This window comes from Hyaloscypha bicolor, assembly GCF_002865645.1.
Source record: "Hyaloscypha bicolor E unplaced genomic scaffold K444scaffold_126, whole genome shotgun sequence".
Taxonomy (NCBI): Eukaryota; Fungi; Ascomycota; class Leotiomycetes; order Helotiales; family Hyaloscyphaceae; genus Hyaloscypha; species Hyaloscypha bicolor.
Window position 1 is genome coordinate 1,693,906 of NW_020194628.1, and position 21,732 is coordinate 1,715,637.

Here is a 21,732-nt window from a genome sequence, read left to right on the forward strand (position 1 = left end):
GTACTCTGTTATCGCAGGGTGGCGGTGGAACAAGACCCTTATACTAAGCAGTGAGGCATGATTAGTGAGCGTCGCGTGTGCTCCAACCCCTGCTTGCCAGATACAACTTCTTCTTTGGGCGGAACATGGCGGAATGAGGGTCCATACATCACACTTGTTTGAATGTTCTTTTTTCGCATCAGGCCGGCGGGGGGCCTGCCGGCGTCAAAAATACTCCCGATTCCGTGGCGGGGAAGCAAGCCGCGTGGGGTGCGTGCAAGTGTCAGGGGTCACTATAGCCCCTGTTTCCACGCCAATCATACTCTTACTTTGAAGTAAGCATCGAGATCAAGTTGACACTCGGACACGTTGGCAAGGGCTGGTGACAGATATTGGTTATGAATGCACTGATATTGTTGAGAATATTGTGAGCTCAGAAAATGATGTGGCCTTGCCAGGTCACTTTCCCGTTGCGTTGAAGTGTGCAGTGATCGTTCCTGAATTCCGCCAAGCAATCTTCCTGTGTAAGCAACATCGCGATGTGTTTCCCCTGCATTATCGCGAGGGAAGTATCACCACTTGCAGAATTCTTCGATCAGCTTGGTGGGGTATGTTCTTTAGATCCAGGGGGGGTTGGTAGGAAATTTCTAAGCACGGAAGAGAACTAATGAGAAGCCCTGATTTGGCAAAGATACCCAAGAAGAGATGAATCGTCAATGAGAAATGAAATCTAAATCTTGTGAGATACAACTTCAAAGAAACTTTTCCTAGGATGCTTCTCAGAGAAGTTTCAGCCACAGTCACGTGAATGGCATTATGCACTGGCATGTCACTTCCCTGCTCTCATTCATCAAAAATACGCCACTTCTACGCGTATCAGCTTCAGCCCCGATCAACGACAATCTTCCTCCAAGGGTTCCAAGTTGAGCGTCAATTCCAGGTCTTGCCTTGAGAATTGATTCATTCTGCTTGGCACACGGCATCGAGCAACTCGTAAGATTCACACGCTCAACTCGGATTCACTTTTCGAACTAGCGTACCTGACTCCCACCCAGATCTCCAGACACAATTCAAGCTTCCAGATTGAGACATTGAACCTTGCAAACGACCACCATGCCTCGAAGAAAGGCTCTAATAATCGGCATCAACTACTTCGGTAGCAGTCACCAGCTCAACGGATGCGTCAATGATGCGAAAAACATCCGCAACTTCCTCGTACAGGATCGTGGGTTCTCACCCGCTCCTCATGGTCTGAAACCCCCTCGCTTTCCAGAAGATATTCTCTCCCTCGTCCTGCTTCGGTATCGTGGGAATGGAAATGTTGACTCATCAATTCTCCAGATATGGTTTTCCTTACGGATGAAGCTCCCAACCAAGGAACGCCTTTCTTCCCAACTGGCGCAAATATCATGGCGGTCAGTGAAACTGCGATCACATGACAGGCTTTCACCGCTGAGATCCCTGCTGTAGGCACTCCATTGGCTTGCCACTGGCAACAGCCCCGGTGACAGTGTTTGGCTCTCGTATTCTGGTCATGGAGGTTTGACAAGCCCTGTCATGGTGAAGAGATATCCAGCTACTGACTTCTCACAGGCCAAGTGAAGGATCCGGATGGAGATAGAGAGTCAGGGTTCGTGGCAACCTCGCCTATGGAGAAGCACGAATGCTAACAGGTACCAGATTAGATGACACAATTTGTCCCGTAGATTTCGAGTCTCAGGGACAGATTGATAGTGACACTCTTCACAAAGTCATCGTCTCCCCAATGATCAAAGGAGCCCGGCTCACAGTCCTCTTCGACTGTTGCCACAGCGGATCTGCTATTGAGTTGCCGTATGTCTACCGACCCAATTCCCAAGGTGAGGTCAACCTCATCGACAACGTCAAGCAAGGCGTCAATTTGGCAACTGGCGCCATGAATCTCCTTCGTGGTGGGTTCTCAGCCGCGAAGATTCAAGATGCCAAAGTCTTGCTTGGTGGTGCTAAGTCGTTCTTTGCGGGCTTGCAACATCGTCCTGTCGGAGATGTCAACGAAGACGGCTTGGGCGAAGAAAATTTTATCGAGCCGTGGAAGCATGAGGGGAAAGATGTTTGGATGTTCAGTGGTTGTGCCGATCATCAGACTTCTGCTGACACCACTATTGCTGGTGCTGCTACCGGTTCGTGCATCGTGACTGAATATTCGGGCATGACTGACAAACATAGGGGCCATGTCTCATGTCTTTCTTCAGACAATGAGGGAAAATCCCAATCAGAGCTACATTCAGGCATGTTACAGACTCCAGATCTCGGGTAACCATTCTAACATGTAAATAGGTTCTACAGAACACTCGCGTATCTCTTGCTAAGAAGTACCAACAGATCCCACAATTGTCTGTGGGCGGCCTGTACGACTTGGATCAACAAGTCAATGTAAGTTTGGCGACTCTCCCAGCTGATAACCGAGTCTAAAACATTCTTTAGTTCTAAATGGTGTTGGAAGACATCTTGCGGGCGTTGTTTTCGATTCGTTGAGCTTGCAGAATTAAATCAAGAACCGCCTATTACTCGAGTCTATGTCATAGGAAGTATCGCTGTGAATCAATTTTCTCGGACTCTGTTCATATCCCTGTGTCGATCCATTTCCCTCGTGATTCATGACCAGCTGAAAGATTCTAGTGATTCATCAGTCGCCGTCTCCGCTCAAGTTATAAAGTCACCCGAGCTTCCCCCCTTCTCAAAATCCCGTCATCTTTTACATCTACATCTCAACTCGTCATCTATCGAAACCTTTAGGCCCCATAGCCGATACAGATAATACACAATATGCCCGAGCGCAACCCACCCCCACCAGCGTCAGACCAAGGCCTTGGTCTCGACGAGCTCATCGGAGGTGAGCCACCCAAACCCAACCCTGCAAAGAAAAGCACACGCGCAAGAACTTCCTTCGAAGCCACCAAGGTCGTGGAAACAACACGAGTCAAGACCGAGCATGCGGAGTTATTTGACAACAGGCGCACCTTTGCCCAAGGCCTGGCGGTTCCAACAAAATATCAGAGTCAGTTTCAGCCTAACGTGGCGGCTGGTGCGAAGATCAAGGGCCTGGTCAAGGCTAGCAAGTATAAAAAGGAGAATGAGTGAATGACTTATCCTGCACATGCGGGTGCTAACACCAAGTCGATGGCACCGAGCTTCGCGAGAAGTGTCTTCAAGGATTCGAGTGATGCGAGGATGGCGTCCAGACAAACGCACTTTGCGAGCCTGACGCCTCAAGAACAGACGAGGCAGAACATGTGGGCACAGACTATGATTCAGAGAATCAACCCTTGCCCTCAAGGCTATGAGTGGAATAGGATAGACGCCCCGTCCGGATATCATTGCAGAGGAAGAAATCATTTCATCTCTGATGAGCTGCTTGCTGAAGGTAAGGGCGGTATTTACGTGGTGCCCGGTGGCAAGATCAAGAAGATGGATCCGCTATGGGGGCCGTACTATAAAGGTCCAAGTGGTGAGAAGTCATTGGTCTATTTCGGCGATCCAAACACTTACGCCCCCGAGTATATTTCCGCCGACGGGCATTATAATTACAACAAGATCTGGAGGATTCATCCTGACCTAACTGGTCCGCCAGCGACCCGGAGCGAAGTTGATAAGATTAACCATGAGATTGTCAAGCTAATGGGCCCACGCAAGCGCGAATTGACTCTGGAAGATTTCCAAGAACTCGGCCGCCATGGATCCGGTGTAGGGTCGTCGAGAATGGGATCGCGAGTCGGATCGAATTCCACATCCCATGGAGGCAGTACGTTGTTGGGCCACAACAGCCTTCCCATCCAGCTTACATCCTCTGCTCGTCACCACCGCACCAACGGCTTCTATTCCTTGAGGGAGAACTCATGACACAGCTCGAGCGCCTCATGAACTAAAGGCTACTCCTGCCAACACGATTACAGATACAGGGTGCGTATTAGATCAGCAAGCATGCATTATTGCTCGACATCCAATGCATAGGAAAATCTCAGCGTGAATCACTTTTCTCATCTAGTCTCTATTCACGTCACTCTGCCGTGCTGTTTCCCCAATTATTCATTACCGGCTGAAGTTCTAGTAATTTCCAAGCGCAAGTGCGTCTTCTGTCTCAAGTTATAAATACATCCTCTCAGCATTTCTCCTTCTAGATTTTCTGATCATCTTCAAAGCCGGCAGCCATTAAGACTTCATGTTCAACACTCAACCAAGAGAAGCCCAATATGCCCGACTTTGACCAAACCCGGCCTCCATCAGCCTCCGACCGGGGCTACGGTCTCGAAGAGGTTGTGAACAACAGAGTAACCTCACGCCCACAGTCCAACCGTCGAGGTTCATCTTCGCATAGGCGCCCCCCTGCTCCTCAACATCAGAGTTCTTCTAGCCAAAGCGGTTCGCAGGGATCCTCGCGCGACCGCCCGAGGAACAACAATGAAGACCAACCCTTCATAATCATACCAAACGCTCCGGAACCCCGGCACTCGTCATCTTCGGGCAACCCCTCATCCAGGTCTAGAATACGCAGCAGACTCTCTTCACTATTCACAAGCAAACCTTTCACCGAGGACCCTAACACAAGTCGAGTTCGTACCGAATATGCGCCGCTAGGAAACGAGCGCACACATCTCCATGGCATGGCCGTGCCTTCGGCTTTGCAGAGTGAGTTTGAACCTACGGTAGTCCCCCTCGCGACAAACAGCTCCATCCCAACAGTCCTTGAAGGGACTGAGATTGCAGGGACAACACGAATCAAAACTGAGCATGCGCCTCTCGGAAACGAGCGCACACATCTCCATGGCATGGTGTTGCCTTCGCATTTGCAAAGCATGTTCGATCCTACCGTGGTCCCAGGTGCACCGGGAACGGTAAGCACTTCAAACCGTCGCAATTCCAGCCATAGGCCCAGTCTGAACAACAGGGCTGGCTCAAACGTCGAGCCCAGTCCGCACGGCACGCCGGGTACGCGGATCCCGGGACTGGTTCCAGCTTCCAAGTACGAGAGGGAACACGGGGGGCAGAGCTACCCTGCTCATTCATCTCTTGTATCCAGGCCACCAGCTCACGTACAGAGTATTTTCGAAAACGCTCAAGATCGAGAGATGGCGTCCAGGCAAACACAGATTGCGAGTATGCAGCCAGAGCAGAGGAAAGAGCAGAATAACTGGGCCCAGAAGATGATTCGAAAAGCCAGGATAAAGACGAGTGCCTGCCCTTCAGATTATAAATGGCAGAGAATCGAAGCACCGCCGGGGTATCAATGTGAAAAAGGCGGACATCTCGTGTCCGACGAGCTGATTGCCGAGGGCAAGGGTGGCATATTTGTGGTCCCTGGCGGAAAGAGAGACAGCAGGAAAACGGACATCCTCTGGGGACCGTATTACCAGGCGTCTGGCCGGGGAAAGGCGATGGTTTATGGGGGTGATCCGAACATACCTGCTCCTGAAGAGATTGATGAGAAAGGAAATATCATATTCAAACAGATGTGGAGACTATGCCCCAGTCTGAATGGCCCGCCTACAACACAAAGAGAAGTCGATAAGATCAATGAAGAGATTGAGAAACTGAGAGGCTCACGCAGGCGTGACTTGATCTTGGCGGATTTTGTACCTGGTGGGTTAGCATACGAAGGAAGGTTTTCGTATATAGGATCCAGGAAGCATGATCCATTCTATCGGGGTACTCGTTAACTCGGGACAGCCCACCGCTTTACTGACGATTCCCAGCTATCAACTAAATCAGCCTCTGTTCTCGCCCCAAGGCTCTAAACGCAGATATTCATCAGATTGAAGATAACCCAGTCATCATACTTCCAGACACCGAGTGCATGACTCTACTCGAATCATAGATGGGAATGTTTTACAGAAATGATAGGCATGGATGCGATGCCATGAGTGGCCGTTGAGGAAGACATAGTCCTGGCGAAGCTTCCTGAATCAAAATAGTCACACAAATCCAATACATGAGTTTCAATGACCTCATCTTTGACTGTGCTTGCAAGATCCTGAACTTAAGCCTGCAGCCTTGGCCGTGTATATCCCATATAACCGCAAATGTAAGCCATAAAGCGGACTACGCGGCGAGGATTCATTCCGATGCCGAGCTGAAGCAAAAACGACTCGGGTCATATATATCAAAATAAGCATTTTTCTGTCACCAGCAACCCGAGCCTCTCACGAGATGGCATGTAAGTTAATCCGCACACCTCAATTTAGCAATAACTAACAACTTATAGCGACAACTAGCGCGCGGGCTCCACAAGGAGAAGACATGCTTCCCGTTGCAAATTAAAGGATCCAAACTAAAGGGGCGACATCGAATCGAGCAAAATCTTATCCAGGGAGATTTTCGTAACTTGACACCCTATTCTGACCCGAGTCGACAGTCAGAATAGGTTGTCTTGTGAGCTTTTGCCACTCTGATCCTCGGCGCTAAGATAAATATCATTTTTTTGCAACCTTTTTGTGCCTCCCTCGCTTAAGGCAATGCCGAGGATATACTCTTTTCTTAACGGCGAGGCTGGGAAAGCGCGAGTTATATTAGCGAAGGAAACTTTTTTTTTTTGGGTCTCGCATCTTCAAATCATATTTCATTTGTTTAAGCGAGAGCTTGCTTAACTACTGCAGCAAAGGCGTTATGCGTCCCATTTCAATATCGAGTCATCGATAGTGTCCACTGATGGATATAATTGCTCTACGACACTTCCTCCCACGACGTCGAGACCCAACACAACCCACCGAACGCGAGGCAAATTTGCCACCCATTGGTGAGCACGTGAGGGTACGTTGAAAGAAGTCGCTTTGTAGAGGGAGGGCGAGGCAAGGCTAGGGAAATGGCGAAGCAATGCAGATGCAAGGGAAAACGAGAAGACGCTAGCGAGACATATAAGGGAGGGCTAACAGAGATAGGTGGAGTTCCAGCTCCAAGTAGAAGAGAGGGCGAGGCTAATGAAAGAAGAAGACGGCAGACTGGCTCTCCAGACGATCACGAAGACGATAAGAGCCTGCGAATCTGAAGCTGTTCTCTTGACCAAGACTTGCACAGGCGATCTGGACCCAACAACTACGATTACGGACAAGACTCTCACCTTGCTTAGGAAGGCTCAAGAATATCTATCTTCTCAACCATCACGACGAAGGAGAAGGAGCCAGGGGAAGTGACCCCTTGATAGTGCCGCGTCTGTCCGAGAGCAGAAGCACGAATTATTGACGAAGCTGAGACAAATCCCATACTGCCTGGGAAGTAATAAGAAGCTCCACGCTCGGTTGAATATCTAAGTAAATACAAGAAGTTTACCAGAATTCAGGAACAGAGCTCTAGAGCTCGAAACAGTTGACGTATTCCAATTACGCCACAACACTGCCCGGGACGATATACTGCTTCTCCTTCTTGAATTGCGAAACAGTCGAATTTGTCAAGTTTAGGGTATCCATCACGATCTGCGGCGGTGTGAGACCCACCCACTGACCAACGGAGATGTCTGGCTATTATCAGCATATTGTCATCAACGAGAGGCAAGTTGATTCAACATACCAGAGAAATGATCAGCCTGCAACACCTCGATGAAAACCACATCGTCTTTCCCAACATTCTCAACATAATGGGTCATCGCCTTTGGGATATATCCTGTATCTCCCGCATGCTACAACACGTCGTTAGCAATCTCTCTCTTCGAACCGCACTCTAGCAAAACTCACATAATCGAAAGTCCTCGCATTGCCTTGCGCAGCATAAATGCCAATCCTCGCACTTCCCGCCACAAAGAAGTTCCACTCATCACTCGTCGTATGCCAATGGATTTCCCTGAGGGCGCCCGGCTTCACCGTCACAACTGCGGCACTAAACTTACTAGCAATCGGGAAGATCGTCGGGTCAATGACTTTCACCGATCCGCCGGCGGTCTCATGGTCGTTTGCTTTTTGCGATAGATGGTAGGTGTACGATTGTGCGGTGGGCACGAGACCCGCAGACCCGACGACGTTTTGGGTGCTGATGTCGGCGGAAGCTTTGGTGCCGGGGAAGATGAACAGTTCGCCCGCCGGGATGTTGTCCCAGGCTGAGAGGGGGAGGTCGAAGTTTTTCGAGAGGATTTCTTTCTGTTTGCCGTTAGGAGGGAGCAGTTGGGGGAACAGAGGGACGCACTGGGTTGTGTGCAAAGACTTCGGAGGCGAGGAAGGTATTGTCTTCTGAGAAGCTTCCGTCGTCGAAGACGAGAAGAAACTCCACGCCACCTTTCAACCCTTGGAGGGAATGCGGCACGCCTCTGTACAGGTAAGCTTGGAATAAGGAAGGGGGGACTTCTTTTGCTTACGGCGGGAAGAACCACACATCCCCGGCATTCAAATCATCCACAAACGTCTGCCCTTCCTCATTCACAGCCTCAACTCGCACACTACCATTCAACACATAGCTCCACTCAGCCGCCTTATGCCAATGCAATTCTCTATACGCTCCCTCTTCTAACCTCATATCCACACCTGCCATTTCCGTGGCGGCTGGTATATTATCAACATTCTGCTGCCGCGACCATCCCGCTCTCCCAAGCCCCAACTTCATGTGACTAAGACCCATAGGCCACTGCGCATTCGAAACACCACCATGATCCGTCCCCGGCGGGGCAAGTTTATCCGGGTTCAGAATATCATATTCCTCTGTCCTTGGACCTGGATCAGTCCCGCCTTTGCTGCCGCGGATCGGTTGCGGGTGTGCTTGGTTGTTGAAGTCTAGGAAGGCGCCGATGACTGCAGTGTCGGTTTGCCCTGGTACGAGAGTGTAGGAAATGTCATCGGTATCTTCGTTGATGACTTTGTTGGCCGCATTGTAGCCTAGGAGAGATGAGGGGGGTGCTGCAGAGGCGGTGCCCGTTGGAGCGGAGAAAGTGAGGTTGGTGAAGCTAGCCATAGCAAGCAAGATGCTGGAGAGCTTGAGATGGTATCGAGGGGCCATCGTGCAGGTATTGAAGTCGTTCAAGCTTCAATGGATGGTCAATGGCACCGAGGTGAGCTGAAGAAATCTTTGGGGAGATTATCTCTCTTATGTCCCTTCGTCTGAAGCTCAACGCAAGATCGGATTGTCCTCATCTCCTCTCCGCAATAAAATATCGGAGTATACCCCAAATCAATCATAGGCATCCTCTCCTCGGCCCTGAGATACACCTCTCACGTCGGCCGGCGAGGCACCCCGCACATACATTCCCCTGACAATTATCCCGCCACTATCAACATCCCTATCTTCGAATCTGTGGAATTGTAAATAGCCTGCGGCGATAGCTCGGGTATGTTTTGGTGTTTTTGTGGAGGAACGGGAGAGCGGTAGTTGGGAGGTAGGGGTGGTAAGCATCTTGTCATACAAAGCGTGACCTCGCTTGACGGAAGGATGCAAGCGGTGTATTCTTATTTGTGTGGTGAGGGCAGCCCCGAAAGAATCTTGAATTGGGACGCTAGGGTTTGGAGGGGCCAGCTTCCTAAATGGAAGAAGCTTGAAAGCTTGCCCGCGTGCCGTGCGACCCCGCATATGATATAATTAGACCCGGTGTGGCTTCCGGGAATGGCGCTGGAGTGGGCTACTGTACCCCTGGCAACTTTCAGGGGGGTTGAGTGGAGAACGTGTTTACCATGATCCAATCCGCAAAAAGTCAACAGAACAACATAAATAATGCAAGCTGCTATCTGCTCAGGAACTGCAAAGAGAATAGACACTTCTAAAACGCGTTTCTTTTGAATCGCTCGGACACGTGGGGTTCATGACTTGTAGGACTTGAAATGGACCTTGTCTGGTTGAGTTATATGCGTGATATTCGAGTGATTGAGGGGGGATCTTCTAGGTATGCCTCGATGCAACTCTGTCTCAGGGATCTCCCTCGGACATAGCTCGCAGTCCCCGGCGATATGTCGCTGCTGTACCCTTGGTTGAGAACGCCGGCCATACTCCATACCCGCAATAACGCCTTTAACCCCGCCCCCCGCATCACTCCCGCGACCATCTGACCAGCTAACCGATGGAAAAAGTAATCCCCCTGCGCCTCAAAGTGGCCATTCTTTTTCAAGGTCAAAGCTGCTGGTCCCATTCATGAAGTTTGCATTAGGGTCCGGGAGAGAGAAATTAGTATCGAAATTCCAGAGCTCTGGAGGTGTGTCTCCTTCAGCGAGATTTGTATTGAAGGTATTGTCCCATAGTTCCTGCAATACATGGTTTAGTGCTTAGTCCAAAAAGAGAATGGCGCGTCGAGAAAGTTCTTACCCAGTCTAGCTCCATTGTATCCATGCTACTCATGTTCTGGGGAAATTGCGGAGGGCCCGATGATGTATGGTTTGGTGGAGTCGAGATAGGAGGGGTCATCCACTGGATTCCTATGTTTGCTGAATTCTGAATGTTCTGCGGTGACTGCCGAACTGGCGTGTACATCGCTAGAAATAGACAATTAGAGCCAAGCCAATGTTACCGCGGCTGACAGACTCACATAAAGATGGCGCGCCAGCGGTATAGGCTAGTTTGAAGGCCTCTTGACGAATGCCATTTGCGCTTGGAGCGGCAGGACTCGGCACTCTCGCTAGCATAGCTTTGAGAGCCTTCGCGACTTTCTTAGCATCCTTCGAGGTAGTACTCATCTCCTCCCATATGAGGTAGGATCTTTGCAAATCCCGAAGTATATCATCCCTCGACCATTGGACTCGAATCCCAGTATCAGTCTGCATGTTGGCTTGTTCTGCCTCTTCAGCTGCAAGGGAATAACCCAAGTAGAGGCAAAGAAGCATAGCTGCAAGTAAAAAGTCGTGAGTTATTAGAGACGATGTCTTCCACTTGTGATCGTGCAATGCTTTTCCTGGAGCTGTCTCGTCATTTATCATGATTTGAGTTTGCAGAATCCGCATTGAAGCATCGAGACAAGTTTTCATCGAATATGGGTATGGATAAATCGCCGTAGATTTCTTCGGGAAGAACCATTTCCTATGTAGAACGCACCGAGCTTTCTGGAATGTAAGGTCAATGGAAAATTTCCGGATTCTATCTTGTAGTACACCTGAGTTCAAGTCTTCGATCGTCAGAACCTTCAGTGATTCAGGAAGCCGTGCTTGGCTTTCATGAAGAAGTTTATCCAGTCTCATAACTTCCTCGTAGGAGATTGGATTTGTCGAGTTAGATTGATCAACAATCATTCCGAAGACATTTGTTGTGTTGTGCTTAGCATTCGAATATACAATGGACGTCAGCTCATTATTTGGCCTTGCTGGTGGAAGCTGGGTTGTGTTCTCATCAAAGTCTTCGTCTAGCAAGTTCCGTGGTTCCTGAGTATCAAATGAATTGTCCCTAATCATCCGAGGGAGTCCGACCTGCAAGGAATTGATGAGATCGAGGTGAACAATCATATGCCAGAGTCGACGCTGTATCTCTCCTCGAAACGCTGAGATTTTGGGGAAGTGAGAGGCATCTCGATGGTAGCCTAGTCTCATAGCTGCTCTGACAACAAGGCTAAATACCATCCACGTGCCAAATTGAGCATCGGAGCTTCGAAAATGATCGGAGACATAGTAAAGCAGGAGGGTTTCTACAGTATAGGGCCCGGGTTCAGTGTAGTTTCCGAGTACCAAACATTGAACTGTCTTCTCACGGTAGTTGTTAATTGCATCTTCAGGGTCTCGGATTGCCTGTTCAGTCAGGATGCCTGAGAGAGACTTATTTGACAGCGTCCAAAACTGTACCGAAAGTGACAGGACGCAGAAGAGCAAGCCGATCCACATTATTGGCATGGCCGAAGGATTGACCCAAAATCTCTTGTACTGATATATGGTCAGTTCATGTCAACAATGGCAGGGGGAGAGGAGCTCACTTCTCTCATAAAGCTTGGAACATGAAACAAGGCTGTATCGCTCTCAGTTTAATTCAAGCCAGACATGAGGCCAAACTCACCGCATCCCATATCTGGGACCGACAGAAATTCCGTCACTAGAACATCCATGACAGAACGTGACGGCAGCGCCGCCATAATTTCGGCCCTGGTAGCAGACCGGACGGCGCCGACTAGTAAATCGGGTCCCTGTGTGCCTAGGGCAGGATTAGTCTCCTTTTGAGGGGCTTCTGTGACTCCTAGATGATCTTTCAGGAGAGAAATCTATTGAAGTCAACGGAAGAATCGGCGGCGTGGTCAAGGATTTCACTGACATTGTCAAGAATAGCGGCCCAGTGACTCTGGCCCACATAGTTTAATTGGTTGTCTTCAATGCTGATTCGCCCAAAGGATTCTTCAGTGTCCACAGCGCTGTTGGCGACTTGATCAGATGACGGGGTGGTTGCATTCGACGAAGTTGATATGGTCGATTCATCGGGCGTGATGGGTGGTTGTGGTTTGCTAGATAGCGCTGAATTCTTGGCGGTCCTGTTCATCAAAGAGATCACCAGTTCTTCCAGATGTCGAACCTGACTTTGGACATCTTTGGGTGCATTGCTTGACTTCGAGACTTGGGAAGATCTCTCCCGCTGTCCATGAACGTAAGTACACGTTGAAGCTGAGTTTCGTTTCACACAGCTAGACCCTTTTAGCTCAAAAGCGAGGGGACTCGAGGACACCGCAACCTACTTCTCGCACGGCAGTTGACGGTCGCATTTCAACCTAATGAGATGTATTAGCGCCGAAGGATGTCATGAGAATTCGAAAAGGGGTTCATGAGGACCAGCAAGGGCGGCCGACCACGGGGAATTCAGATGAACCAGGAACCTACTTTCGGTTTCGGCAGAATGTACAAGACAGTTGTGGCTTGAATCTCTGCTTGCTGGACTTCGTTGGTTGCTGCGACTGTACTCCCTCTGCAGGAGATCCACTCTCCGATGTTGAAATGGCTTGCATGGCGGAACTGAGGGCGAAGTGCGACCGTCCGCGAGAGTGTATCCGATGGAGAAGCTTTAAGCTCCGATATGAGGGGGAAGAAATGCCTCTGATAAGGCTGAAGAAGCTTCGCTAATGGAATTGCGTTGCAGTTGCCTGAAAGCATGGATAAAAGCCGATCGTCCGCTCGGACGGGAGGTGTGTCGCCCAATAGGAGAGCGTAATTTTGAGTTCTTGGCAAGGGTTGGCCCCACTTATATCCGACGCTCCGTTGCCCAAGGTCCGCTGTGCGTCAGCAGCCTGCAGGTAGAGTGACATGCTGACATACACCCCTATCTCTGTGCCCGTCATAACTGACTGAAGTTTAATCGGCATCCATGGATCCAGCTCGTCGGATCAGATTCCTGTGCGAAAGAAGATTCATAAATGGTATTTTTGTCTTCAGAGATAGAGGCTATCGGAGTTTGAAGTTGAAGGCAAGGAAATCAGCACCCTGCATCATGAGAATCTCCTCATTAGGCTTCCAGGGAGAGCACACGAACCAGTTTGACATCATATTTAGAGTCCTTTTGGTGTCATGTTACCAAACCAATATTAGGACTCTGTCTGTCTGCACGCCAAGATTTGCACAAGGAACATCCCTGATTTGATAATACCTGAGTTTGAGCAGGTATCATTGCAAGTTCTGTGGTAGTGGAACTCCCTTTTGACTACGCCAATCTTCGGTCTGGCTTGTAAATGCTACATCTCAAGCAAGGTGTCCGGTTTGGAACATCAATATCCTCATAGCCCCAAGTTCCTGCGACATATTGCTTGCTCGAGCTTTCACGTTCTCAGCAGCAGCTCGAGTCAGTGCTAAAGGATCGTCGCTCGGGCTTCCATTTGAAGAATCGCTCTCGGGAGTGCCTTCAGGCTCTCTAACCTCCGAAGCCAGGTCGGCAGCATAGTTGAATAGTCGCGATGCAAATTGGACCAAGAGGAGCATCTGCATAGGCACCGCAGCTGACGGAGGTGGTGCAAAATCACCGATCTTTAGTTGAGGCACCGCTAATGTTGCTTGCTGTGGTGGTTTTACAACGCCTCGTTCGCCGAAACAGATCTTCATGTGTTGGAATAGAGCTTCATAGATACTTATGAGGCGCAAGTGGCAGGATAGAATAAGGAGAATGGCAGAGTGATCCAGGCTCTGTATAGCACGTTTATATGATGAAGTTGTCGAGCTTGCCGATGGATGCTGAGCAGTTTCAAAGTTCGTGTTTGACATCCTGTCGGATGACCAGGTAGAACTTGCATTCGAGAACTGGGATGTCAGGTGTGGTAGGAATGCACTGAGAAATGCCGGGTACATATCGATCAGGTTCTGAGTGAGACGAAGGGTCTCGTCGACACGATACTTGGAATAGTCCTGACAACCCTGTGTGGCTTGGTAGACTCCATCGTCTCCCATATCTGCCAGAGGAGGATCGTAAATGGTCATCGGAGGAATAGTATTGCTGTGCTCAAAGAGATCTGTGCTGAGTTGCGATAACTTGCGAATGCAATCGCTTTCTGAATGAGAATCCAGTGACTCAAAACTTAAATGGTCATGGATCGAATAGCCATATAAACCAAGAGAGCTCGGCTGTGCAGGTAGATTTTCGGCAAGGTTTGATGTATTCTTGATGGTTCGACTCATATTAGCTTCCTTTCTTGCTTGAATCATGCAATCGACCCTCTTTGGTGGTGGCTCATTAAAAGTGTTTGGCCATTGGCCAGTGGCATCCATGGGTAAGAATGGGGTCTGGCCAGCCAGGTTCAAGTCATCGAATGTAGAGTCTGGGAGGGTTTGAAATGACGGCAATGGATTTGACATCCAGTCATTCATCACATCTTCTGGCGATGTGTCGACTTGGACAGAGCCTGAGAGCATGAAGTCCTGGTCGAAGACTGCACGTGATTTAGATCTCATTCTATGTGACCAGTGGGCACATTACTTACTGATTGACTCTTGTCTTTCAATTGAGCTCTGGATACGTTGTCTCTTCCGAAGAGATGAGCCGATATTGCTTCCTGTGGTTTCGCTTTGTGCATTTGATGCCAGAGACAACGCCGACCTTTCATCTGCTTCAAGGTCTCCCTCGAGGACCTTTTTCTGCCGGAAAGGACTGAAGACACACGGCGTTCGGGCTTTCTGACAACGGTCGCAGACATCTTGGCCTGGCTTCCGAGGACAGCGAATCTTCTGTAAGTGGCACCGATCGCAGGCGGCACGCCGGCGGATGGACTCTTCGGCCATGGGGAATGGTGTGGATCCAGTTTCTTCCTCGTAAGAGGACCAGGGAGTGCGCTGAGCTGCAGGGGCCGCTCTTGAGGCTCTGTGTCTACCTTGGACGTCTAGTTTGATACTGGCGTCGTTCGTCAAGTGTGAATGTTAATTTGGTCAAGTACAATTGAAATTCTATTAATCGAAGCGGTTGAATACAAGTGTCAAATAGATGGCCAAAGAACAGATCGTATGTTTGAATTTGAAGGCCATGTTTGAATACCTAGGCTGTCGAGAACGCGTTGTGATCGATGATGGAATTCGGTGGTTCGGGTGGCACAGCTTGGCTGCTGAACGCCGGGAGTGACCTAGCCGCACCCCTAGAATCGCTAGACCCCTCTACTTACATCCTTGCAAATGCCCAACTTGGCCAAATTCAAGTAGATTTGATATATTTGCCCCATGGCTTTTTATTTACACAAACGAATGCCGATGAACACTTTCTTTTCAGCGTCTGTTTAGGGATTGGAAACCATCATTTTGAGAAGCACTGAGCGGTGCTCCAGACACATGAGCAAGGCTCTTCTCAATCGTATGTCAGAAAACAGCGACGCTTTATGAACTTCATCCGCAATTTGATACTCCCTGATAATCGCGAGCGTGAACAATTGCTTCTCTCTTTGGAAGAGCCTGTTTGTCCCAGGAGTCGAGCTTAAGATCATCTTTTGCAGCACATCTGCTATGAGAGACTCGGTGGACTTAATTTCATTTGCACTTTCAGAACATCTTGTAAGCCCTTGCATTCACCTGAAATACTCCATGGAGGACAATGTTTCCTCTCAGACATGGTTTGCGGCACGGCCAGTACGAAGACCGAGCTACTCGGCTGGCATCCGTGCCGACCTTTGGACGCGCTGTTCAACCAGCCCTGTACCGCTTCATAACATCCTACTTATAATTTCACCCAAGCCCCATACAATGGGGATTCTCATTTTATTGTCGCCGTTTCAAATCTTTGTTTCTTGAAAGTCTACCTACCTCTCTTGCCCGTCCCCAATGTCTTCCCTTGACACAGCCAAAAGTTCTGTAAAAGAAGCAAATGCAGCCTCCCAAAAATCAGTGCTAGAAAGGAGGGGTGCCTCCAATAACGAAGAGCCTCAAGTCAGAGACTGCCGTTTTTGGATGGTCTTCGCAGCCCTCTCAATCACTGGTGTCCTCTCCGCTATCGAAGCAATCATCATCTCCATCGCCCTACCTACCATTGTCCACAACCTCAATATCGGAAACAATTACGCTTGGATTGCAAACTCTTACTTCTTGACTCCGTGAGTTTGTTCTTCTCAGCCTGTTTGAAATGTGCTGACGGAGGGCGAAGCATGGTCATCCAGCCTCTCTCTATGGACAGCTTGCCAACATCTGGGGCAGAAGATGCCTCATGATTGGGAGTTCAGTTGCTGATTGCTGGCCGTTTATTGCAAGGTGTTGGAGCAGGAGGAACCAATATGTTGATCGAGCTCATCATTTGTGACCTTGTTCCTCTGCGGGAGAGAAGTAAGTTTCTGGGCATCATTCTTGGGACGTTCACAGTGGGAACAGCTATTGGTCCCTTTCTGGGTGGAGTCGTTGCGCAGAGCACAGATTGGAGAGTAAGTCTATTTCCTCTCCTCCTCCCCTTCCTCCAAGTCCACTACACCAAAGAATCCACCTTCAGCAAAAAACTAAAACACATCGACTGGATCGGCAACCTAGTCCTGATCCCCTCTCTAATCAGCATCCTCATCGCCCTCACGGATGCCGATACCAAAGCCCCCTGGTCCTCTTTCCGGATTCTCGTGCCTCTAATCCTCGGCTTTCTCGGGCTTATATCCTTCCAACTCTACGAATCCTCCCTCTCTGCGTCGAGCCCACCATCTCCACCCGATTATTCTCGAACCGCACGTCAGTAACAGCCTACCTCAACACGCTCCTCCACACCATAACCTCAATCTAGGCAATCTACTTCCTACCTATGTATTTCCAGTCCGTTCTGGCGTCTTCACTTTCGAGATCTGGCGTGCAACTCCTCCCCACATTCATGATCCTGCTCCCCTTCGCCATCATCTCCGGGCTCGCGATCACGAAACTAGGAAGGTATTGGCCGATGCTCCATGCGGGATTTGCGGTGTCACGATACCTATTGCCGTGTTTAACAACCAGTTCAGCAAACTACTTTACCGGATTTCGGATCCGGCCGTGAGGGCATTGCTGGCGAATGGACAGGGATATGAACATGCGAGCAGGACGTTTATTGACAGGTTTGGGGGAGGGTTAGAGAGAAGATTGAGGGTGTTTATACGGATGCATTGAGGATGGTATGGATTGTTGGGGCGGCGATTTGTGGGGTCGGGTTTCTCTTGGTGTTTGTCGAGAAGGAGATTAAGTTGAGGACGGAGTTGAAGAGCGAGTATGGGATGAAGGAGCAGAAGAAGACGAACAGTGGGGATGCTGGTGTTGAGGCTGGCGATTAGATCTCTCATGGTGTGTGGCAGCATTCTTTATTGTCAGAGAAAAAGAGAGAGGCGTTGGAATATTCTTAGAATCTCATAAATTGATCAATAGTGTTGCGTTTCCTGTTCGGAATGATTTCAGACTCCCTCATCCCAACTTCTCGGGTCAGAAATGCCCAAAACACCACTCTCTATACCTCATGAACTCTATCTCGGAACCAAACCGGATCATCTACGCACCAAATACTCTGTCTCCTGTCATTTGCAAACAATCCAACTACGACGAATTTAAAACTTCTTCCACTTCAACCCAACCGCAACCGCAATAACCGGAAGCACACTAACCAATTCTCCCAATCCCGCATATTGCGGTGGAATCCTCGCCTTGCCTGGGAAAGCGCCTGCCGCTAACAATATCGCAAACAGATTATACACAAAACTCCACGCAAAATTAAACAGCACTCGCCTCCAAAACGCTTTCGAGAGATCAATGAGCGTTAAGATGCCTTTGAGAGAAGGGCGCATAAGGATAGCGTCCGCAGCAGATTGGGCGACGTCTGTGCCTTCGTTGATATGCAAACCGATAGAGGCTTGCGCGAGGGCTACTGCGTCATTTGTTCCGTCTCCGCAGAATAGAACGACGTTGCTTGGTGTTTCGAGGGCGGATTTGACGTAAGTTTGCTTGTCGGCGGGCGTGCAGCGTGCTCGGGTGTTTTGGGGAATGATACCGAGGTGAGTGGCTAATGCTTGGACAACTGGTAGGTTGTCCCCGCTGATGAGCGAAATCTCAATGTTGCGTTTGCGCAGTTCGTTGACTGTTTTGATGGCATCTGGGCGGAGTTCATCCCTGAGGCCAAAGACTGCAATAAGATCATCATCAACGGTGATACAGAAGACTGTGAGGGCTTTGGAGATGACGCTGTCGACTTCTGGGCGTTTTTCCACGCCGAGCCAGAATGGGTTGCCAGCTCGAGCGGTGGATCCATTCCAAGTTCCTTTGATACCTTTCCCCGGAATTGATTCAAGATTCTCGACTGGGACTGCTTTGATACCCTTTCCTTTCAGATGACCGGCGACCGCAAGGGAGACTGGGTGCTTGCTATCGGTAACTAATCCTAGAACTAGAGCAAGTAACGATTCAGAAGGACATTCCTCCTCCACGACAGCGAGTTTTCCTTGCGTGAGAGTCCCGGTTTTGTCGAATATGACGTGCGAAATTTTGCGCCCTATCTCAATTGTCTCTGTGCTCTTGAGAATCAGTCCGTGTTTGGCTCCGACTCCACCGGCAATAAGCACGACCATAGGAACAGCAAGCCCAATTGCACAGGGGCAAGAGACGATAAGAGTAGAAATGGCGAAGGTCATGGCGTTTATCGCCGCCGTGGCGGAACCCTGATGTCGAATATAATGTCCAACGGCAACCCAAACAACGAATACCAGTACAGTGATAGCAAGGATTACAGGCACGAAGGATCCGGCGACACGATCAGCAATCTCTTGGATCTTGGGCTTGGAAGATTTTGCTTCATCAACCATGGTGCTGATTGTCTTGATCGTATTCTCGGAAGGAAGGCGTGTGAGTTTGACTAAGATTGTACCAGTGTGATTGACCGATCCGGCGATGACGGGCATTCCAGGTTTCTTCACAATAAGTGTTGCTTCTCCAGTAATCATCGATTCGTCGACCTCCGTCACCCCCTCCTCGATTACTCCATCAGTGACAACAGACATTTCCGGAGGGACTTTAAATGTGTCGTTGTATTGAAGAAGCCGGGCATCGATTTCGCGCTCTTCACCCCCTTCTTCGATGATGATTGCAGAAGGATTCTGTAGTGACTCCATCGATATTGATTCTACAGCCTTATAACGAGCATATTCAGCAACTGTCCTCCCTACCATGATCAAGGTGGCAAGTAGAGTACTGGTTTCGAAGAATTCTCCTGTCGATAAAGGTTTGCCTGAGACCAGAAAACCGTACGCAACGACTGAATATACATACGCTACTGTCGTGCTTAAAACAATAAGCAAGTCCATCTCTACCATTCTCGAGAAGAACAGTGCTTTGAATGCTTTGTCATAGAAGGGCCCGACGATGAAAAATTGAACGCCGGTTGCCAAACCGCAGGAAATACCGCCGTATAGAACTTCGTGGTCTGGCAGTGACGAATAGGAGAAAACGAGAACAGGAATCGTCAAGATCGCTGAAATCAAAGTGAGGTATAAAGACCTGCGAACATTGGCTCTCCCTGAAGCAACTGAGGGTGGCGTTGGTGGTGGTGCCAAAGCTGTATGCTGAAAGAACGGATCCGACAGAAGATCTCGTGCACCGATATTTCTGGGTCTATACGAGACAAGGACCCTGCGCTTTCCAGTTGTGGTGATATCAGTGACTCCATTTGGCCATTCGTCGCCGAGAGCTGTGACCCGTGGGTCCAGAATCAACTCTAACTCCTCACCAGTGTGATGAATGAGAGCGCAAGTAAACCCCGTTTTCTTCTCTATGACCTGCGAGATGTTGTCCTTAGTGAGGATATGCGTTTCTTCCAAGTCAAAAGTAGCTTGAGAAAGCAGCAGGCTGGCTTTCACGTTTGAGATTTCTAGGATCGAATCGAGCGTCCTCTCTAGTTTCTTGAGGCAGCCAGTACAGTTCATTCCAGACACACTGAGGGTGATTTCAAATTTAGATAAGGAAGAGTCATCGCCATCAACCTTGTCGATTTCGATAATCGTGCTTGAAGCAGCATCTTTGACTTCGATGCTTCGAGAGGATTGATCCGTGTCGAGTGGGAGATCGCGAGATGATTTGCCAGCGCAGCAAGAGTTCCCTTCGCAACAGGACCTTGCCGGAGAACAGGATGTAGGGTCCAATGCGAGGTCATTGCAGCGACCTATTGACTCATGAGACACAGGTTTAGCTCCACTTGTCAAGTCCTCATCGGAAGTCGTCGAATGGGAACAACCACATCCGTGCCTTTCCCCGCTATCGGCAGCAGCAGGATGGGTCGCCTCTTCAACTTCACCACAGCAAGTGTTGGACTCGCAGTTTCCTGCAGCCGAAGTAAACTTGTGGGAACCAGGCTCTCCATCTCTATTGTGTCGAGCCGGGCTACTGTTACAGCAAGCTCTATGAGAGTGAGTCATCTTAGGAAGAAGTAATGTAGTCTAATTGCGATTTTCTGAGACTTCCTTGAAGACGCCAGCTAAATACTTATTCACCGCCGAGTTTCACACGTATTCGTCTCTTGAATCTTTGTGATACAGTCGGTCCGAGACAAAAACGACAAAACGGTCTCTCTTTTGCGCCGACAACAACTTTTTAACCACAACCTTAATTAATTAATATCAACGCAAGGGGATTAAAGATAGGCAAATAAAACCTATTAACCCGATTTCTAGTGCGATTTGTAGTTGATCTATAAACGAATTTTAAAGTCTTATTTTTCACTTTCTAATTACTATTCCTCCTCTCCTTAAATAATTATGAATGTATCCTTTACTTCGTAGTAACGCCACACTGAAAATTTGTTAACATCCACGAATTAAGAAATATCAGATGCTTTCGAGAGTTCCTATTTGCCATGAACCCTTGATTTTTGCCCATGCAGACGTGGTGTTATAGGTACCCTAACTAATAATTATTTAAGAGTGGAAATAGTATATAAAACACGAAAATATTCACTTGTTATATAATATTATACATATTTCATATTTTCTTGATTATTAATATTATTGTTATATAAAGTATAAAATAAATTTATTAAAAATTCTCGTGTATTATATTTCTTATAATAATAAAAATTCAAAATCTCAAGAATACAAAATTAATCAATATTAGATAAAATATAGTTTTAATGAATACGATTTACACTAATTAGTATTATAGTAAAAGAATTTCTTTTGAAAAAAATTGGTTTTTAGATTAGGACCGACTATAATGGCGAGTGTTCAACCGTTTTGCGCCTATTTCCCTATACGAGGTTAAATACTGTAGCCAAAACCGGTGAAACACCTCGCAATTCCCTTGAGTAGCTGTTTTTGAGATGGACATCGACGCAGAGTTTCCCATCCACTGATGACGTCTGTTGAACACTTGTGATTCCAGGCAGCGGGTTGCTGCGTAATTCGAACCGCTTTGTGTTGCTTTGTATTCGTGTTTCGACCCAGTTCATATTGTACAGCATGTCCCTGAAGCCAACCAGAAA

The 21,732-nt window shown here is 48.6% G+C and overlaps 8 protein-coding genes across 8 annotated transcripts; 4 read left to right on the forward strand and 4 right to left on the reverse strand.

Annotated features, from left to right (window-relative positions):
- The first annotated feature begins 850 nt into the window (after positions 1 to 850).
- On the forward strand, positions 851 to 2,621 carry K444DRAFT_667033 (peptidase C14). The gene is made up of 9 exons (XM_024887253.1): positions 851 to 972; positions 1,035 to 1,228; positions 1,321 to 1,394; positions 1,450 to 1,519; positions 1,573 to 1,609; positions 1,660 to 2,138; positions 2,185 to 2,246; positions 2,296 to 2,391; positions 2,443 to 2,621. Exons 2-9 carry the CDS (start codon positions 1,093 to 1,095, stop codon positions 2,446 to 2,448), a joined length of 960 nt encoding a protein of 319 aa, XP_024732058.1. The 5' UTR covers positions 851 to 972; positions 1,035 to 1,092; the 3' UTR covers positions 2,449 to 2,621.
- A 517-nt stretch (positions 2,622 to 3,138) lies between these two features.
- K444DRAFT_488512 (uncharacterized protein) lies at positions 3,139 to 3,453 on the forward strand (the record flags this gene model as incomplete). Its single annotated transcript, XM_024873166.1, has 1 exon — positions 3,139 to 3,453. A coding segment is annotated over one exon (315 nt), but the record flags the coding sequence as incomplete, so codon positions are not given.
- A 3,580-nt stretch (positions 3,454 to 7,033) lies between these two features.
- Positions 7,034 to 9,195, reverse strand: K444DRAFT_667036 (Bicupin, oxalate decarboxylase/oxidase). Its single transcript, XM_024887254.1, has 5 exons — positions 8,294 to 9,195; positions 8,125 to 8,245; positions 7,680 to 8,078; positions 7,516 to 7,624; positions 7,034 to 7,462 (listed from the first exon to the last, which is right to left on the reverse strand). Exons 1-5 carry the CDS (start codon positions 8,926 to 8,928, stop codon positions 7,329 to 7,331), a joined length of 1,398 nt encoding a protein of 465 aa, XP_024732060.1. The 5' UTR covers positions 8,929 to 9,195; the 3' UTR covers positions 7,034 to 7,328.
- Positions 9,196 to 9,638: 443 nt separating this feature from the next.
- On the reverse strand, positions 9,639 to 12,888 carry K444DRAFT_617618 (uncharacterized protein). Its single transcript, XM_024881163.1, has 8 exons — positions 12,699 to 12,888; positions 12,557 to 12,589; positions 12,142 to 12,505; positions 11,890 to 12,091; positions 11,810 to 11,841; positions 10,442 to 11,759; positions 10,222 to 10,388; positions 9,639 to 10,160 (listed from the first exon to the last, which is right to left on the reverse strand). Exons 1-8 carry the CDS (start codon positions 12,821 to 12,823, stop codon positions 10,005 to 10,007), a joined length of 2,397 nt encoding a protein of 798 aa, XP_024732061.1. The 5' UTR covers positions 12,824 to 12,888; the 3' UTR covers positions 9,639 to 10,004.
- Positions 12,889 to 13,550: 662 nt separating this feature from the next.
- K444DRAFT_634010 (uncharacterized protein) lies at positions 13,551 to 15,077 on the reverse strand (the record flags this gene model as incomplete). The annotated part of the gene is made up of 2 exons (XM_024883688.1): positions 13,551 to 14,728; positions 14,780 to 15,077. The coding sequence occupies 2 exons, from the start codon at positions 15,075 to 15,077 to the stop codon at positions 13,551 to 13,553; spliced, it is 1,476 nt and encodes a 491-aa protein (XP_024732062.1).
- A 1,374-nt stretch (positions 15,078 to 16,451) lies between these two features.
- K444DRAFT_99602 (uncharacterized protein) lies at positions 16,452 to 17,604 on the forward strand. The gene is made up of 2 exons (XM_024888854.1): positions 16,452 to 16,982; positions 17,035 to 17,604. The coding sequence occupies exons 1-2, from the start codon at positions 16,547 to 16,549 to the stop codon at positions 17,388 to 17,390; spliced, it is 792 nt and encodes a 263-aa protein (XP_024732063.1). The 5' UTR covers positions 16,452 to 16,546; the 3' UTR covers positions 17,391 to 17,604.
- Positions 17,356 to 17,595, forward strand: K444DRAFT_617624 (uncharacterized protein). Its single transcript, XM_024881164.1, has one exon. The coding sequence runs from the start codon at positions 17,393 to 17,395 to the stop codon at positions 17,549 to 17,551; it is 159 nt and encodes a 52-aa protein (XP_024732064.1). The 5' UTR covers positions 17,356 to 17,392; the 3' UTR covers positions 17,552 to 17,595.
- A 110-nt stretch (positions 17,605 to 17,714) lies between the features above and the next one.
- Positions 17,715 to 20,671, reverse strand: K444DRAFT_655245 (P-type ATPase-like protein; the record flags this gene model as incomplete). The annotated part of the gene is made up of 2 exons (XM_024885998.1): positions 17,715 to 20,288; positions 20,370 to 20,671. The coding sequence occupies 2 exons, from the start codon at positions 20,669 to 20,671 to the stop codon at positions 17,819 to 17,821; spliced, it is 2,772 nt and encodes a 923-aa protein (XP_024732065.1). The 3' UTR covers positions 17,715 to 17,818.
- Between the last annotated feature and the right edge of the window lie 1,061 nt (positions 20,672 to 21,732).

Bases quoted from the DNA above. Each gene is read 5' to 3' on its own strand.
- K444DRAFT_617618 (XM_024881163.1), bottom strand. From the start codon at position 12,823: ATGCAAGCCATTTCAACATCGGAGAGTGGATCTCCTGCAGAGGGAGTA. The intron at 12,590-12,698 runs GTAGGTTCCTGG...ACATCTCATTAG, and splicing joins ACATTCTGCCGAAACCGAAA to GTTGAAATGCGACCGTCAAC. The intron at 11,760-11,809 runs GTGAGCTCCTCT...ACCATATATCAG, and splicing joins TTCCAAGCTTTATGAGAGAA to TACAAGAGATTTTGGGTCAA.
- K444DRAFT_667036 (XM_024887254.1), bottom strand. From the start codon at position 8,928: ATGGCCCCTCGATACCATCTCAAGCTCTCCAGCATCTTGCTTGCTATG. The intron at 8,079-8,124 runs GTGCGTCCCTCT...AACGGCAAACAG, and splicing joins AAGTCTTTGCACACAACCCA to AAAGAAATCCTCTCGAAAAA. The intron at 7,625-7,679 runs GTGAGTTTTGCT...GACGTGTTGTAG, and splicing joins ATGCGAGGACTTTCGATTAT to CATGCGGGAGATACAGGATA.
- K444DRAFT_99602 (XM_024888854.1), top strand. From the start codon at position 16,547: ATGTTGATCGAGCTCATCATTTGTGACCTTGTTCCTCTGCGGGAGAGA. The intron at 16,983-17,034 runs GTCAGTAACAGC...ACCTCAATCTAG, and splicing joins CGATTATTCTCGAACCGCAC to GCAATCTACTTCCTACCTAT.
- K444DRAFT_617624 (XM_024881164.1), top strand. From the start codon at position 17,393: ATGGTATGGATTGTTGGGGCGGCGATTTGTGGGGTCGGGTTTCTCTTG.
- K444DRAFT_667033 (XM_024887253.1), top strand. From the start codon at position 1,093: ATGCCTCGAAGAAAGGCTCTAATAATCGGCATCAACTACTTCGGTAGC. The intron at 2,139-2,184 runs GTTCGTGCATCG...TGACAAACATAG, and splicing joins TATTGCTGGTGCTGCTACCG to GGGCCATGTCTCATGTCTTT. The intron at 2,247-2,295 runs GCATGTTACAGA...ACATGTAAATAG, and splicing joins CCAATCAGAGCTACATTCAG to GTTCTACAGAACACTCGCGT.